Genomic DNA, 17,500 nt, shown 5'->3' on the forward strand with positions numbered 1-17,500 from the left:
TCAGTCGAAGCAGCTGATTGGTTAAATGTCTTTTGCAGGATTTAATTGGCAAGATGCTACAAGTGAATGTTGGTGCTCGTTACACAGCTGATGAGGTGCTGGAACACCCTTGGGTGCAGGTGAGAACACACACACTCACAATCACATACACTCATACACACACAGACAGAGCTGACCCATTGTCATGAACTTGTGTGTGAGCAGGACGATGCTGTGATGGACACCAACATGGCGTGTGAGATGGAAGACGGTGTTGAATCAGAAATAACACACAACAGCACGGCAGCAGAGGCTGAGGTGAAAAGCACGCACACACACACACACACTACATCCCATAATTACCTTCAGCTGAAACATTGTCTCGTTTTCTCTTTTACAGGTGGATCATCTCCATGGTAACATCATGTCTAAAAAATCTCACTGATTGTAGCCTTAAAATATATATTACTGTGTATCAGATACTAACACTGTGTTACTTAAATGTTATTGTAAGGAACTTCAAAGAATGGCACAGTAGATCACAGCTGGCAGTAAACTGAGAAATCTCTGGAGGCGCAGAAGAAGAAACCCTGACCAACACCAATAACCTCTACACTGAGACCAGACCAGAACACCATCTCTCTGCATCTTCAGCCCTGTTATCAGCTGTGTTTGCCATCAATATTAATCATATTTTAGTGTTAGTGACATGCTGAAACTTCTAACATTAAAGGATAAAACAGGTGAAAAAAGTCCCATAGGCACTCAGAACACCTTAGCAACCGCATAGCAACCATCGCAGTTTGTTCACGTGCACTAATTTTCTTCAGTCCAATCCGATTTCACATTCTGAAAGTTCTGTTTATATGCACCTTAAACTTCACGATACGATTCACATTTTCCTTTACATGTGCGTTTATGTATTCCAAACTAAATTCAGATTTTTTTTCCTTGGAATTCTAAATTTTCATCTCACAATTCAGACTTTTTCCTCGGAATTCTAAATTTAAATCTCACAGTTCTGACTTTTCCTTGGAATTCTAAATTTACATCTCACAATTTTTTCTTTTTCCTCGAAATTCTAAATTTAGATCTCACAGTTCTGACTTTTCCTTGGAATTCTAAATTTAGATCTCACAGTTCTGACTTTTCCTTGGAATTCTAAATTTAGATCTCACAATTCAGACATTTTCCCCCGGAATTCTAAATTTACATCTCACAATTTTTACTTTTTCCTCGAAATTCTAAATTTAGATCTCACAGTTCTGACTTTTCCTTGGAATTCTAAATTTAGATCTCACAATTCAGACATTTCCCCTCGGAATTCTAAATTTACATCTCACAATTCAGACTTTTTCCTTGGAATTCTAAATTTACATCTCACAATTCAGACATTTCCCCTCGGAATTCTAAATTTACATCTCAGTTCAGACATTTTTCCCCGAAATTCTAAATTTACATCTCACAATTTTTACTTTTTCCTCGGAATTCTACATTTACATCTCACAATTTTTACTTTTTCCTCGGAATTCTACATTTACATCTCACAGTTCAGACTTTTTTCCTCAGAATTTTAGTTGCTTAGTTTTTTCATATTGATCGGGTTATTTCTGCTCTTCATCACCCTTTCAAGCAGACTGAAATTTTTACATGAAGAATTTCCAAACCGATTACTAACAGATCATAATTTTCTCCCGTTCTGGTCAGTGTTTGTACACAGGGCTTCAACTAAACCAGCGACCTCTATTTTTACCGCACTGTGTCCTACCTGTGTCTCTCTCTCTCTGTACATACATGTTGATGTTGGCGTCTGCTCAGATGCATCATTATAGTCTCATTTCAGACATGTGCATCTTTGTACCTGAAAGCGTTTGAGAGTGTGAGACTGTCTGTAGCTGAACGAAAACGATATATTTGAATTGTGTTGCTGGATGTTTCTTTAAGTCTGATTTGTGTGACCAAATGTGTTACAAGCCTGATGTAGTTTTATGACTTTGCTTTACACCAAATCTTCAGCCTTCAGTGAATGAGAACGTGTGTGTGTGTGTGTCCATGAAATGCCTCCTTTTTTAGAAGAATTGTTAATTTAATTTGATCTGAAGTGTCGATCTGAACGATCGCTTGTGGTATCACTGGTATTAACTTTTGTACGGTGGCTGTTCGGGGCCAAGAGCTCCTCATAATTATTCTAATTATGGATTTATTTCATGTTTTGTTTTGTATTGCAACAATACATCATGAGTAGCTGATAAACCCAGAGACGTGAGTCTGTGTGTTTTATTCTGTGTTAACGGCGACTGAAATAAAACAGAGACTAATAATAACACGATTTAAAGTGTGAATCCACATTTTTCACCATAATGTGCCGTAGAGCGGTCAAGGCGAGGTCTCATTTACCTTTGTACGGTGAAACTACATTTTTAGGGGTTCAAGTGCAGCGCTGAAACTCTATTGTAGTTTTTAAGATTTTCAAAGATCAATTTTCTGCCCTAAAAGTGATCTGGCAGACCAAATCGTAAGTCGTAGAGACTTGAAACTCTGAGTCGTTGTTAGTCGCAGGCTCAAGTGTCTTCATTAAAAGAACATTCAGCTCTTAAAAATCCTGAAATTTGATCTACAGAAAGAGTCAAAAAGACTGAGAAGTAAAAAAAGAACACAGATGTTTATGTAACGGATGAGTTTAATGTGGGTTAAAACTCTGTAAACAAATTCATACGCCACACACACACACACACACACACACACACACAGACTGGAGTCAGTACAATGCAGGAGCTCTCCATACGCTTCACTAACTAACATCCTGTCACTGACCTTCTTTAAGTGTATTACATCTAAATAAGGCAAAATGTAGAAACGCTCTCAGGCACATGACAGGACAAGTTCAGGGTTCAGGGGTCCAGCAACACTTGGATGTAGTTTTTAGGGACAATGCCACGTTTCCCACCGGATTCTCCAAAGAACCACTCGGCATCCATGTCCTTCAAATCACACACTATGTCTCCTGCCTACACACACACACACACACACAGATTTTTTACAAATGCTGTTGATCTTTGTGTACTTAGTGTAAATGACTTTTTATTTATTTATATGGATTTATTCTGCTCAGGTCTTTTTGAACAATGAATTTCCATGCCAGATTATTTCAGCTTTCATATATAACATGTCTGTATAATATACATTTAATACAAATATTAATTAATATTTGTTTAATTATTAATATAATATATATTTTTAATATTTAAGATATAAAATTATATATACATATATTTTTATTTTTATTTTAAATATATATCTTTATGAAATATATTTTTTACTTTTCAAATTATAAGATCTCTAATTTACATATGTATATATTTCATTAAATATATATCATATAAATGAATGTACATTACATAAAAAGTATTAGATTTTTATTACACACATACACACACATATATATATATTCTAATTATATATATTATGAAAGTGTTTATTATATAATAATTGAAATATCTTTTTTAGTTTTTAATTACTTTATATATATTATGTAAATATATGACAGTATGTATATTATATAATAATTATATTTTTATTATATATAGTAATTGTACTATTTTTACTGTAAACATTTTATTTATAAACATGTAATTTTAAGAAAATTATATTTTATATACATTCAATAAAAGTATATTATTTAAATATATAAATATTTAAAATAATAATAATAATAATAATAATATAAATAAATAAATATTTTAAATAAAACCACAACAAATTCCTTGTGTTTGCGCACACTTGGTGAATAAAGCTCATTCTGATTCTGATTTATGTTTAATTAATTAATTAATACGATATTATGCCCAAATATTTAACTATTCACATGTGAAAAGCTAATGTTTGGGCATCAGATTCTATAATTTTTTTCATGTATTTTCTCAAGAGTTTTCTTCAATTAATCACGATTTATAAAATTGCTTTATATTGTGAATGAGTCTGTAATAGTGAATCTCACACACCTTCAGACAGAGCTCGTCCTCACACTCCGGACTGAACTCATACAGCGCCCGTCCTCTGCTCCTCCCTCCTGCAGGAGAACACACACTTGCAATCAAATACTTCCCATTTTTATATATTTGTCATAACTACTTACAATAATTATTTGCAATCAAATGTTTCCCATTTTTTATATATTTGTCATAACTACTTACAGACACTAGAGATGCATGATATATCTACAGTATAAGCATACTGGTGATAATTAGATTTTTTGGTAACACTTTTCAATAAGGTTCATTAGTTAACATTAGTTAATGTATTAATTAACATGAACTAACCATGAACAATACATTTGTTACTGTATTAGTTAATGTAAGTTTATAAAAATCCAGCTGTTCATTGTTAGTTCATGTTAGTTCACAGTGCATTAACTAATGTTAACAAATACAACCTTTGATTTTAATAATGCATTAGTAAATGTTGAAATTAATATTAACTAAGATTATAAAATGCTGTAGAAGTATTGTTCATTCTTAGTTCATGTTAACTAAGGTAGTAAACTAATGTTAACTAATGAACCTTTTTGTAAAGTGTTACTGATTTTTTATTATCATATAGGTCTGATTAAGTAGATATTAGAAGCAAATAGTAATAAAATGTTATTTGTTTTTCAGTCGGACATGTAAGCTTTCACTTACAGTGAATTTATGATTAAAAACATTACATTGTAGACTGACAATATCAGCCATGATAAAAATAAATGTTGGCTTTCAATATAGGCCACAGTTTCTGTCAAACTCACTCCTGATTGGTCCATGGTTGATAAATATTCAGATGAAGAATGTTTATTTACCAGGAGATTCCAGAACCGGTTTCCCTGGCAACACGTCAGTTTCCTCTTTAGCCTGGATGAAACTGAGAGGGAAGATTCCCATTCGTCCGTTCAGAATGCCACGCCCCCACTCCTCATTTACACATTCCACAAGAGTGATGACATCACCTTCAGTGAATGTCAGCTCACCCTCCTCCCCCTCAAATGCAAAACGGGCCACAACAAACCTGGAAAGAGGAAGAGAGAAACTGATACAGGAATTGTGCATGTTTACTTTATTTTTTATAGTTAAGATAGCAGCAAATCAGCTTATTAGAATGATTTCTGAAAGATCGAAGATATATATATCTTAGATCTTTCAGAAATCATTCTAATAAGCTGACAGTATTCATTAAATCTTTAATTAAAAAATACAAGATATTATTTTTCATTTTAAATTATAATCCATTGTAATGTTTTTATTTCTCGTCATGTTTCACCTGTTTTGCATGTTTTGTTGGATCTGCTGCTCTGAGGGCGTGTGTTCCAGCTGAACCCCACCGACAGTCACATCTTGACCTTTGACCTCTGAGGGGCAGAGGTCATGGAGTGTATTCATCTGTGTTTCTGGGATGTCTGTATCATCGAGGACAATCAGCTGCTCCTCTTCCTGAAGCAGAAGATATTTCAGGATATAAAAACAGGATGTGTGTGTGTGTGTGTGTGTGTGTGTGTGTGTGTGTGTGTGTGTGCACTGACATGGAAAGATGGTTCCTCCGATGGTTCCTCTTGCTTTTTGCTGATATTCTCCTCCTCTGTTTCTGCTTGAAGAACTTTGCTCTAGTGCACAAACACATAAACAACATCATATTTACACAGTGTTTGACAATTCTGTTTTATTTACAGACTTCCTTCTTTAAATATATTTAAATGAACATTCAGTCATCATTTTCTCACCTTTATGACTTTTTTTCTTCTGTGAAGCGCAAAGAGATTTAATGTTAGATATAATGTGTGAACTGAAAGTCGACGGTGATTTATACAGTCAAATTCCCAATAAGCACACAGGCGTTATCATGACTTGTTCACTATATTCCAAGTCTTCTGGAGTGACATGATGCGTTAGGGACAGACCTAATTCACTGAACATCATACATGCCGATGTGTTTTTTAAATTGGAGCATAAACAACCTGCAATTCAACCATGACATGTGAGAACCAAAGACGATTGGCCAAAGCCTGTCTAAAGGCATCATTTTTTAATTGAACGAGCATGAGTGACATTTGAGAGCCGCGGCTAGGAGAAAGATTACCAGTTAAGGCAAGACACGACTAAATGTTAACCAATACATATCGCCATAATTCCCCCCAGTAGATTAATCACAGTAAATTAAGACAATTGTTTTGTATTATAAGAATGAGGCATTATCCAATTAAATATGTACTTATTTGCATATATTTGCATAACATAAATATGAACATTGGACAAAACCAGGTTCAAAATTCTTCTTTGATTTTGTTGACATATTAGAGTTAAATGTTTTTACTGAGGGGATTTTGAATATCTCTTTTTATCACTGCATAAATCAGAAAATACTGTGAAAGAGACAAGAAAAAAAAAAGAATGTTTTAGAAATAAAATGTTATATAAATCAGTGTGAGTGATATATGAACAAACCCTTCAGTAAAAACCTTCAGAATATAGACAGGAATAAAACTGTAAATTTTGGTGTTTGTAACTGCAGCTGAAGTGGAGGACAAACTCTTTAAAGATATGTAGCGTAATCAAAATCTATAGACGCAAATTGATAAAGTGCAATAAAATAAACACTAACATTTGTATTTTGGATTTAAATTAAGACAATTGTTTTGTATTATAAGTTTAAATTTGTGAATGATGCATTATCCAATTAAACATGCACTTATTTGCATATATTTGCATAACATAAATCTGAACATTGGACAAAACCAGGTTCAAAATTCTTGTTTGATTTTGTTGACATATTAGAGTTAAATGTTTTTACTGAGGGGATTTTGAATATCTCTTTTTATCACTGCATAAATCCGAAAATACTGTGAAACAGACAAGAAAAAATGTTTTAGAAATAAAATGTTATATAAATCAGTGTGAATGATATATGAACAAACCCCTCAGTAAAAACCTTCAGAATATAGACAGGAATAAACCTGTAAATTTTGGTGTTTGTAACTGCAGCTGAAGTGGAGGACAAACTCTTTAAAGATATGTATCGTAATAAAAATCTATAAACACAAATCGATAAAGTGCAATAAAATAAACACTAACATTTGTATTTTGGATGTTTTCTTTCCACTAATCTGGAAGAAGACCAAGTTATGGAAACAAAATAGCCCAAAATCTTAAAATTGTGCATGAAAAACATGGGTAGTGTTTTGCCTTTAATACACACATAACATCAAATAACAGCGACATTTTAGTATTATTTATATACTATTATAGCATTTATTTATATTGTGAATTAGCTTTTATTTTTATATTTTTGGTTTTCATTTTATTTTACATCTTAATAATTTTCTGTTATTTTGATTACTTTATGGCTTTAATTTGTGTTTATCTCGGTTTTAATTCAAGTAATTTTAGTGCTTAAACTTAAACTGATTTCTTTCAGTTAGTTGCCAAGGCCAAAGTTTTTCCATCTAAAATGTATATTTTATTTTATTTTATTTTATTTCATCTTTATTAAAAACATTGCTTCAGAAGACTTGGAATAAAGTGCACGGCCACAATCATTTCAATCTTTCATTGTATGGAAAACAGCAGCTTGTACATTCTGCCAGTGATCTCAATTTGTTTTCTGCAGAACAAAGAAAGTCATAGAGGATAAGAATGACCTGGAGTTCTTCTCAAACACTCTAAAAACACTCACAGAATAGCGCTTATATAGCGGATGTCCTGGTTTTGGTCGGGGAGGGAGGGGCGGGGCTCTCTTTGGAGCTCTGCTGCTTGGTAGCTGATTGGTCACAGCAGGGCAGGAGGCGGAGCCTGCAGGTTTGGCCACTTTGACTGGAGGAGGGCGAAGGGGGAGGAGTCTTCCACCACTGGGTCTGAGACACAAACAGAGAGAATGACAGATGGGACAAAACAAACCAGACGCCTCATTCTGGAGGAATAACGCTGCGGTACCTCGGAGGCAGAGGAGGAACTGAGGCGTTGGCGGCTCTGGAAACATCCACAGCGGCCTGAATACACACATCATCATCATCATCATCATCATCAACATCAAACACTTCAGAAATGCTCATGCTAATATGTAAACTTCCTCATAAGGGTGGGTTATAAACAAATATAACATCACCTGTGAGGGGGACGCCATATTCCTGAGCACAGGTGGAGGCGGCCGGGAGTGTTTGGGAACTGATGGACCTGGATTTAAACACATTAAAAATACACCTCAAAATACACCCATAATATCCACCAGGAATAAAGTTGTGTTTACAAGCAACAGGCAGATGAACTTGATACTGGATTTTACAACTTTATGAGCTTCACCACATCAAATCTTTGAAAGATTTTTGATTTATAACGGGCATTTAAAAATGATGATTGATAATTACAATCTTGGTAGTTTTATTCTTTTAACATGCAGATGAAATTGTGCTCTTTAGCTAAATCTGTCCCCGTTAAATAAATAAAAACAAACAAATAAAACAAAGCCATAAATATTATTGTAATTTTACAGTACTGTAAAATACAATATTATTACTATTATTTTTATATTTTGTTTATATATTTGTACATTTTATAATATTTTATTATATTATATCTATTATTTATCGTTATTATATTACTATTATTTATTATTGCATTTTTCTTAAATACTAGTTTTATTTTATAGTGAAATATTACAGGAATAATATATCTAATATTATAATAATATATCTAATATAATAATAATATTTCTTATTTTGTTTATTATGGTAATTATTTAATTATTTGTTTGTTATTATTTTATAGTAATATCGATATATTATCACAAGCCCTATAAACAAGCACAGCAAACTTTCGTTGCATGCAAATCGCCCATTTTTATAATAAAAATGCCACCCCTAGTAGCAAGTGAATTAGAGATCCAGCAACATACCGGTCACATAAACACTCACGTTTTCCGACGTTCCTGTCGGTCGGCATCACAGGTGTCGTCTTGACTGGAGTGTTTATAGCTTGATCTTCTGAGTTTCTCCTCTGAGATGAACTGGCAGGTCGGGTGGCAGGTGAAGGTTTGGTGGATGAACACGACTCTGACGGACTCTGGAGTTTGTTCAGGAGGGGTCTGGGTGCTGGTACTGGTGGACTCAGGGGTTTGGATGGGTTTTGCTCAACGGTAGTGTCAAAAACATCAAAGACTGATGGTTTTGGGGCGAGTTGGGGTTTGGATTTCTGAGTTCTAGGCCGTGGTTGTGGTCTTTTTAACGGTTCTAATGGTTCTAACGGTTCAGGTGTTATGACAGAGCAAGCAGCCGCATTTTTCTCATCTTCTACATCACTCGCTTTGCTTTCTTGACTTTCTCCATGCGCTTCGTCCGAGCCGAACACCTCCAGCAAGTCTTGCAGGTATTTGCTGGAGATGTTCGACGGAGAGTCGTCGAACCCAGCGAACACGCTGTCGGCCCCGTCGTCCTTCAGACGCACTAGAGTCTGAACTTTGACCTCCCTCGTGACTGGCTGGTCCAGAACGACGGGTTGTAGGACGGCTGCGGAGCGCGGTCGAGGTCTGGGACGAGCCCTCGACGACTCTTTCATTGGTTCGACTGGGAAATCGAAGTTGCTCTGGGTGAAAGTCTTGGTGGAGGGGGTGGAGCCTATGGGGCTGATGTCACCGGTGATGTCATCGAGGTCGCTCTGGGTAGAAAACTTGGCGGTGGGGGCGGGACCTATGGGGCTGATGTCACCGGTGATGTCATTGAGATCACTCTGGGTAGAAAACTTGGCGGTGGGGGCGGGACCTATGGGGCTGATGTCACCGGTGATGTCATCAAGGTCACTCTGGGTGGAAAACTTGGTGGTGGGGGCGGGGCCTATGTAACTGATGTCACCGATGATGTCATCAAGGTCGCTCTGGGTGGAAAACTTGGTGGTGGGGGCGGGGCCTATGGGGCTGATGTCACCGGTGATGTCATCGAAGTCCGTCTGAACGCCACACTGCTCGTGCTGAGCGTCTTGAGGCTTCGGGTTGGACCGGCCCGGGTCAGACGTGTGTTTGAGAGGCAACGAGGGGCGCGGGGGTTTGGGGGGTTTGTGAACTGCAAGAAAAAGACACATTTCTATAACACACAAATACTTTTCTGCAAATGCAGCCTGACACCGTGTCTTAACCAGACACGCTGAGTTTAGATTCCAGCGACGAATAATTTGTCTGTCCACACTAGACGCGACTATGGGACGCGGAAAAAATCACAGCCAATCAGAAGAGCGTGTGGGCGGGCTCTCTCGGCAAGCTCCCGGCACTTGCAACGAAATAGATGAGTACATAATCACATTCATGAATATTACACCATTTTAACATTATTAAAAATACATACTGAGTTACTGAAACAATCGTTGTCATAAAATACACTTGTCTCCGAACAATGAGTTGACAGTTTGAAACGCTTGTTTACTTTTATTTATTTTGAAGATCTAAGGTGAGTTGCTTTCAGTACGGCTATAAAAGACACACAAAATGATATTCAAACTCACACAGATGCTTTTAACATCACATAAAGCACATAAACAGTACCTGAGATTATCATACTTTCTGTTGTTGTTCCAGCGCGACGTCGCAGAGATAGAAACCGTTTCTAAAATAGAATCATCGCATGTCGCCGTCGCGGCTGGTTAGGACAAACACTCTGATTATCATGGAAAAGATTGCGTGTTCGCGTGTAGTTAGGACCTCACCTGGACGAGCAGCGGAGGATCGTGGGCCGGGGGAGTGTGTGTCCGTCTGTGTGGCGATGGTGCAGGTAGAGAGACGAGAAGATGAAGACGACGAAGACGAAGGGGGAATATTCTGTTCTCGGCTCTTTTCTCGGATCACTTGCTCATATGAAGGAGGCGGGAGCTGGGGAGGAGGAGCACCAATCAGTCAATCAACCAATCAAATAAATAAATAAATGACAGGTTCTACACACGCATCCTCAAGCTCCTCCCACCTGCACTGTTGCCGCGGCAGCAGCCCATGTGGGCGGGGCTGGGGGCGGGGCCGGGGGAAACGCCCCAGAAGCCCCTGGGAACCACGTGTTGGACGGCAGCGGTTCAGCAGAGAGGATGGTGATTTCTGGACGTCTGCGGGACGACAATCAGTAACAAAGTTTATTATATAACATCACCGCTGTACCTTCCTCACTCTGATTCCCTGCTTAACTACAAACAGCTAGTTAAAGGAATAGTTCACCCAAAAAGGAAAATTATGATTTACTCTCCCTCAAGTCATCCTAGGTGTATATGACATTCTTCTTTCAGACGAATACAATCTGAGTTATTTAAAAAAAATGTCCTGGCTCTTCCAAGCTTTATAATGGCAGTGGCTGTTTCTGTTTTGAAGTCCATAAAAATGCATCTATCCATCATAAAAGTGCATCTATCATTATAAAAGTGCATCTATCCATCATAAAAGTGCATCTGTCCATCATAAAAGTGCATCTATCCATCATAAAAGTGCATCTATCCGTCATAAAAGTGCATCTATCATTATAAAAGTGCATCTATCCATCATAAAAGTGCATCTATCCATCATAAAAGTGCATCTGTCCATCATAAAAGTGCATCTGTCCATCATAAAAGTGCATCTATCATTATAAAAGTGCATCTGTCCATCATAAAAGTGCATCTATCATTATAAAAGTGCATCTGTCCATCATAAAAGTGCATCTATCATCATAAAAGTGCATCTATCCATCATAAAAGTGCATCTGTCCATCATAAAAGTGCATCTATCATTATAAAAGTGCATCTATCCATCATAAAAGTTCATATAAAAGTTTTTTGTTCGTATTTTGAATTAGTTTTTATTTTTATATTTTCCTTTTTAATTGTAGTTACATTTTTAGTAATTTAGTTGTGTGTTTTAGTCTTCTTTTTTCTTCTTCTTCTTTTTTTTTTTTTTTTTAAATATGTTGAGTTTTTGTTATTATTATTTTTTCAGTTTTAGTTAGTACATCAAGTTAAACTTTGATGAAGGTTGCTTTGGCAACCAGCTGAAATAAAATAAGGTTAATTATGTAATATTTAATTTCACTTTATTTTAGTTAATAATTAATTTATTTCAATTTATTGAAACAATTTATTGTGATTTTATACAATCATGAAAAAATTATAGAACTTTGCCCATTCATTATTTCGTATATTTATGTATAGACAATTTTGTTTTTTATTCTTTTTCCAAAATCCGTCTTAAAATAATATTGCACTTTGTTTAACAATCAACAAACATTTCAAAAATTAAAATAAATTTCAAAATTCAGGTGTGGCATCAATTCCAGCACAACCAACAATTTTTGCCCCAAATAAATCAACTGTATTTGTTAACAAATGAGACAAAAGTGCCAGCAAAGAGCTTGCGGTCAGATATCAGAGGGATTATTAAAGGAAAGGTCAAAATCAAGGCAAAGGTCATGTTGGAAAACACCTAAATAAACACAGAGAGAAAGAAAGAGCAACTGACCTCCGTTCCCGCAGATGGTCACTTTGAGAGCTCGTTCTCGATGCTGCGCAGTTTCCAACAAAAAACACAAGCACAAAAACCAAACTCACATGCAAACATCTGACAGAACATACACAACACACCAAATCAAGCTGTGCAGGACAAAAACACACTACTCACTGCGTTTGATGACAGCTCTGATGGAGGACAGAGGGCCTTGGCTGGGAAAGCGAGAGAAACAAAAGGACTCAGTGTGTTTTTCCATTTATTCAGGAACTGTAGGCCAGTTTTCCTGACAGTTTTCCAGTTACATGACTGGAAACACATTTCACAGTTACACAACACAAACCACACCACACCCAAACTGACTTTCATCAAACACATGGTAAATTAACACATGCAGAAATAAGCCAAAATTTGTCACAAAACAAAGCCAAAAATGTGGCGTTATTCCTGTACACATGTGCATGAGTTTCGTTTGATGTGACAATCATATTATGCTCTGGAGAATATAGAGGAAAAGAGTTAATGGTTTTTCCCTGCTGTAACATAACAGGTTTTTCCAGTTCTGAGTTGGAGGAACTAGTGCTGAGTTTGCTGTTCTTATCGCATTTACATGTTCAGACATGAATGGAAAGCTTCACCGCCGTCGGATGAAGCTCTGATCAGAAATGAACAGGTTTCTGACTTGCTGAACTCTGCAGAGAGTCTCACTAACACAGGTTCAGGTCACATTTCACCCCAAATCGAGAGGAAAAAAAGGTTTTTGTATCAATAAAACGAAGGAAACCAAGATCATTATGGATGGAAGCTTGTTTACACCACGGAATAAAAAATAAAAAAGGTAATTGCGACTTTTTATCTCACAATTCTGACTTTGTTTTCCTTGCAATTCCAACATTATATCTCACAATTGCGAGAAAGAGTCAGAATTGCAGAAAAAATTATTCGGAATTGCGAGAAAGTCAAAATTGTGAGAGACGGAATTGCGAGGAATAAAGTCGGAATTGCGAGGAATAAAGTTAAAATTGCGAGGCATAAAGTTAGAATTGCAAGGAATAAAGTCGGATTTGAGATAAATAAAGTTGGAATTGTGAGAAAGACGGAATTGAAGTCGGAATTGCGAAGAATAAAGTCGGAATTGCAAGGAATAAATTTGGAATTGAGAGAAATAAAGTCAGAATTGCGAGGAATAATGTCGGAATTGCGAGAAATAAAGTCGGAATTGCGAGGAATAAAGTCGGAATTGCGAGGAATAAAGTCGGAATTGCGAGGAATAAATTTGGAATTGAGAGAAACAAGTCAAAATTGCGAGGAATAAAGTCAAAATTGCGAGGAATAAAGTTGGAATTGCAAGAAATAAAATCGGAATTGAGAGGAATAAATTTGGAATTGAGAGAAATAAGTCAAAATTGCGAGGAATAAAGTCGGAATTGCGAGAAATACAGTCGGAATTGAGAGAAATACAGTCAAATTGAGAGAAATACAGTCAAATTGAGAGAAATAAGGTCAGAATTGCGAGGAATAAAGCTGGAATTGCGAGAAATACAGTTGGAATTGCGAGGAATAAAGTCTAAATTGAGAGAAATACAGTCAGAATTGTGAGGAATAATTTCAGAACTGCAAGAAATAAAGTCAGAATTGTGAGAAATAAAGTCGAAATTGCAAGAAATACCGACTAAATTGACTCGCTTAATTTAGTCCTAATTTGTAAGTCGCTTTGGATAAAAGCGTCTGCTAAATGACTAAATGTAAATGTAAGAAATACAGTCGGAATTGCAAGAAATACAGTCGGAATTGCCTTTTTTATTTAGTGGTGGAAACAAGGTTCCATAATTATGAATGTTTGCATTGTGACAATATTTTCAAAACAATGTAGTACATTTTCCACGCAAATTGTAATTTTAAATTAAAATAAATCCAGAATTTTTGGTTTACTTGTTTTTAGTAATTCTCATTACTGTCATTTAAAAATAAAAAGTAATTTAAAGACTTAAAACGTACTACATTCTCAAAAAAATAAAAACAAATTAAAGATTCTAAAAATAGGCTTTTTAATTAGTATATACAAATTAAAACAAACAAAACTAAATTAAAATTAAAACAAAATATAATATAATTTCCTCAGCCACTCGATCAAAAACGAATCTTTTACACTTTGGTCTTACCTGGAGTGGTGCTGATCCGGTTTGTTTCTGTCTGAATGTTCTGCAAGAGCGCACACACACACACACACACACACACACACACACACGTCAGAACGCATCATTAAATCACACAGCCTGTGTTTGTGTTCATAAATAACAGTCTTCAACAGTGACAACAGCAGATTTAAAGGGTAAGTTCACACAGAAATGACACGAGGGTGAGTAAATGATGGCAGAGGTTTCAGATTTATGTGAACTATCCCTTTAACACACTATCAGTGACAACTGATTCAAAACCTAATGTTTACCGTGAATTCAATGTGAGTCGCTTTGGACAAAAGCGTCTGGCAAATGCATAAATAGAAATGTTTTGTCCAAATTGCCAGAATGACTTATTAAGAGTATGGAAATCATCAGTATGGAAATTATAATCAAATGACTAATGTTTTGCACCATAAATGTATGTCATGGAGTTACACCACAGATTTTCTAGCAGTTACTGACTATTAAAACCCTAAAAAGTTTTTTTATTTTGTAAAGAAAACTTGAATATATCTCTGTCTATAGGCCTACACACACACACACACACACATATTTCTCAGTCTATCTATTACAGTCAGTTCCTTCACACTGCCAGGATCCTGACATGAACTACTGCGAGAGAAACTCACTGAGCTTTTGTCTAAGAAACTACAGCTGTGATTTACAACAATCCAGAGACAGAGAAAAAGAGAAACCACATAATTACTCTAGTGGATATTTAACGATCACGTGAGGAGCTCGAGTCACATGACTCTGCAGGTTTGGCTGCTGCTTTCTCCAATTAATACATTACATAAGTAAAAACATTACTGCTGAAACTATAACTCTCGGTTTAAGTTCAAAAATATATTTAAATGTCATGAATACCGAGGGTTGAATCGCACATCTTTCTTGTCATTTCACATACAGTTCAGAAATTCCCCAGAAGCAATAAAGTTGAGCTACTAGAGTGAAACTAATATTCATATGTTAGTTTCCACCCAGGACAAAGCAGATTCATATTTCATACTGAGTAAATAGGAAACAACATTCAGCCTACAGATAAATAAACCTTCATTACACAGATAAATAAACCTTCATTACACAAACAAACACACACACACACACACATATATATATATACACATTAGTGAAGTGGAAAAAGTTCATAAAAGTTGTCCTAAGACAAGAACGGTTGTATATATTGTATGTATATATATATGTAAAATTCATGTATATCTTTTGATTCACTTCAAATGTTGACTACTGTGTATACACACACACACACACACATATATATATATATATATATATATATATATATATATATATATATATATATATATACATACACACACACACAGACATTTATATATATATATATATATAGCCTATTTTTATATTTGAAAATATTTATGATTATGCGTTTTTATGAGCTCATTTTAATAATCAAACCATGGAATATTCACAGATAAAACAAGTTTTATCACCACAGCACAATTAAAATGAACTAGAGAAGCGGTGAAAACCTGAATTTAACGAAAGAAAAAGAAAAAGAAGTGGCACGTAACCTGAAACACACATTTATTTAACCTACAGTTTTGTTGTTGAATGTTACGTCAACTGCCCGCTCTGAGTGTGTGTATAGTTGACAACTGTATTGTTCGTTGCGTTAGGCTATGTTATGACAATGACGATAATTGTTGTTAATGTTTTTTTTTTTTTCCTTCAACCATTTAATAAAAATGTTTTTAAAAAAATAAAACAATTAAAGTTTGTTGGCTCGCGCGTACCTGCGCTCCGTCTCGCGCCGCGGGGCTCGCGCATTCGCTCCTCGTCCTCGTCAGCTCTAGCCTCCGCCATACCGGGAGAAACACGGTTTATTTACAGTCTAAAACACCAAGACAAAGATCTGAACGGCATTCCTCCTCCTCGGAAACTCGCTCCAACTGTGATCAAACTCTGAATCCAGCGGACGCGAGGTTTCTCCTCTCAGATGAGCGTTTAGTTTGATGCTGTCATGTGAAATAGTTTCTGTTTTTCTATGTAAACTCGGACTGGTCTATCAGAATCTATTGTCAGGACGCACGAGCGTCAACAGGAAGTTCTTCTGTCTATGTGAAAGAAAAGGGGAGGAGCCAAAGACGAACAATCACTCCAACACAATACATCACTGATGATGATGATGATGATGATGATGATTCACATTTCACATTTTTCACAACGCACATCATTTCAAAGCAGCTTTACAGAAAGTGCATGAGTCCACATTACAATCTACAGAGATCTGATATCAGAGGAAACTGTCTAAGTTATGTATTTCAGAAATGTACATATACAAAATCACAGTTAGCTAAAATAAAATGTATTAATTTAAACAATGTAATAATTTAATGCAGAAACAATGAGCTCATTGAAGTAATGAATACTTGTTTGATAACAAATTATTATGACATTTAGAAAATATAGCATGATGATGATGATGATGATGATGATGATGCACATTTGTGGATTTGGGAGGTGTGTAAAATAAGTAAACATTCACGTTTCTGGCGGAAGTGTGATTATTATGGAAACTTTGACAACACTTTAAGGTTCATTAGTTAATTAGTTAGCATGAAGTAATAGTGAACTGCACTTCTACAGCATTTATTAATCTTTGTTCATGTTAATTTCAGCATTTAGCCTACTAATACTTTATTAAAATCTTGTTAACATTAGTTAATGCACTGTGAACTAACATGAACAAACAATGAACAGCTTTATTTTTATTAACAAACATTAATAGATACTGTAACAAATGTATTGCTCATTGTTAGTTAATGTTAGTTAATAGCCACTAATGTTAACTAATGAGCCTTATTGTAAAGTGTTACCGAAACTTTTCTTTCCAAAAAATT

General features: G+C 35.6%; 2 protein-coding genes across 3 annotated transcripts in view; one reads left to right on the top strand and one right to left on the bottom strand.

Moving 5' to 3' along the window:
• Window positions 1-2,236, top strand: part of LOC311072907 (serine/threonine-protein kinase DCLK2) — a 16,201-nt gene extending 13,965 nt beyond the window's left edge. The window contains exons 13-16 of one of the 2 annotated variants that reach the window (XM_084098264.1): window positions 39-119; window positions 205-297; window positions 380-395; window positions 494-2,236. In XM_084098264.1, coding sequence (XP_083954390.1) covers window positions 39-119; window positions 205-297; window positions 380-395; window positions 494-534 — 231 coding nt within the window. In that variant the 3' untranslated portion in view covers window positions 535-2,236. Of the gene's footprint in view, window positions 1-38; window positions 120-204; window positions 309-379; window positions 396-493 lie in introns of both variants that reach the window. The other variant, XM_084098265.1, reaches the window with a different exon arrangement.
• A 405-nt stretch (window positions 2,237-2,641) lies between these two features.
• LOC311072906 (uncharacterized protein) lies at window positions 2,642-16,715 on the bottom strand. Its single transcript, XM_084098263.1, has 15 exons — window positions 16,394-16,715; window positions 14,601-14,640; window positions 12,613-12,653; window positions 12,454-12,496; window positions 10,943-11,075; window positions 10,689-10,851; window positions 8,912-10,051; window positions 8,107-8,174; window positions 7,935-7,990; window positions 7,678-7,855; window positions 5,531-5,611; window positions 5,272-5,441; window positions 4,814-5,019; window positions 3,981-4,048; window positions 2,642-2,987 (listed from the first exon to the last, which is right to left on the bottom strand). The coding sequence occupies exons 1-15, from the start codon at window positions 16,461-16,463 to the stop codon at window positions 2,871-2,873; spliced, it is 2,574 nt and encodes an 857-aa protein (XP_083954389.1). The 5' UTR covers window positions 16,464-16,715; the 3' UTR covers window positions 2,642-2,870.
• Window positions 16,716-17,500: the final 785 nt, after the last annotated feature.

Source organism: Abramis brama (genome assembly GCF_963993115.1).
Source record: "Abramis brama genome assembly, chromosome: 22".
Classification (NCBI taxonomy): Eukaryota; Metazoa; Chordata; class Actinopteri; order Cypriniformes; family Leuciscidae; genus Abramis; species Abramis brama.

Coding starts and splice junctions, on each gene's coding strand:
- LOC311072906 (XM_084098263.1), bottom strand. CDS start 16,463: ATGGCGGAGGCTAGAGCTGACGAGGACGAGGAGCGAATGCGCGAGCCC. Junction 7,991..8,106: donor ATATGGCGTCCCCCTCACAG/GTGATGTTATAT, acceptor GTGTGTATTCAG/GCCGCTGTGGATGTTTCCAG. Junction 2,988..3,980: donor AGGACGAGCTCTGTCTGAAG/GTGTGTGAGATT, acceptor GTGTGTGTGTAG/GCAGGAGACATAGTGTGTGA.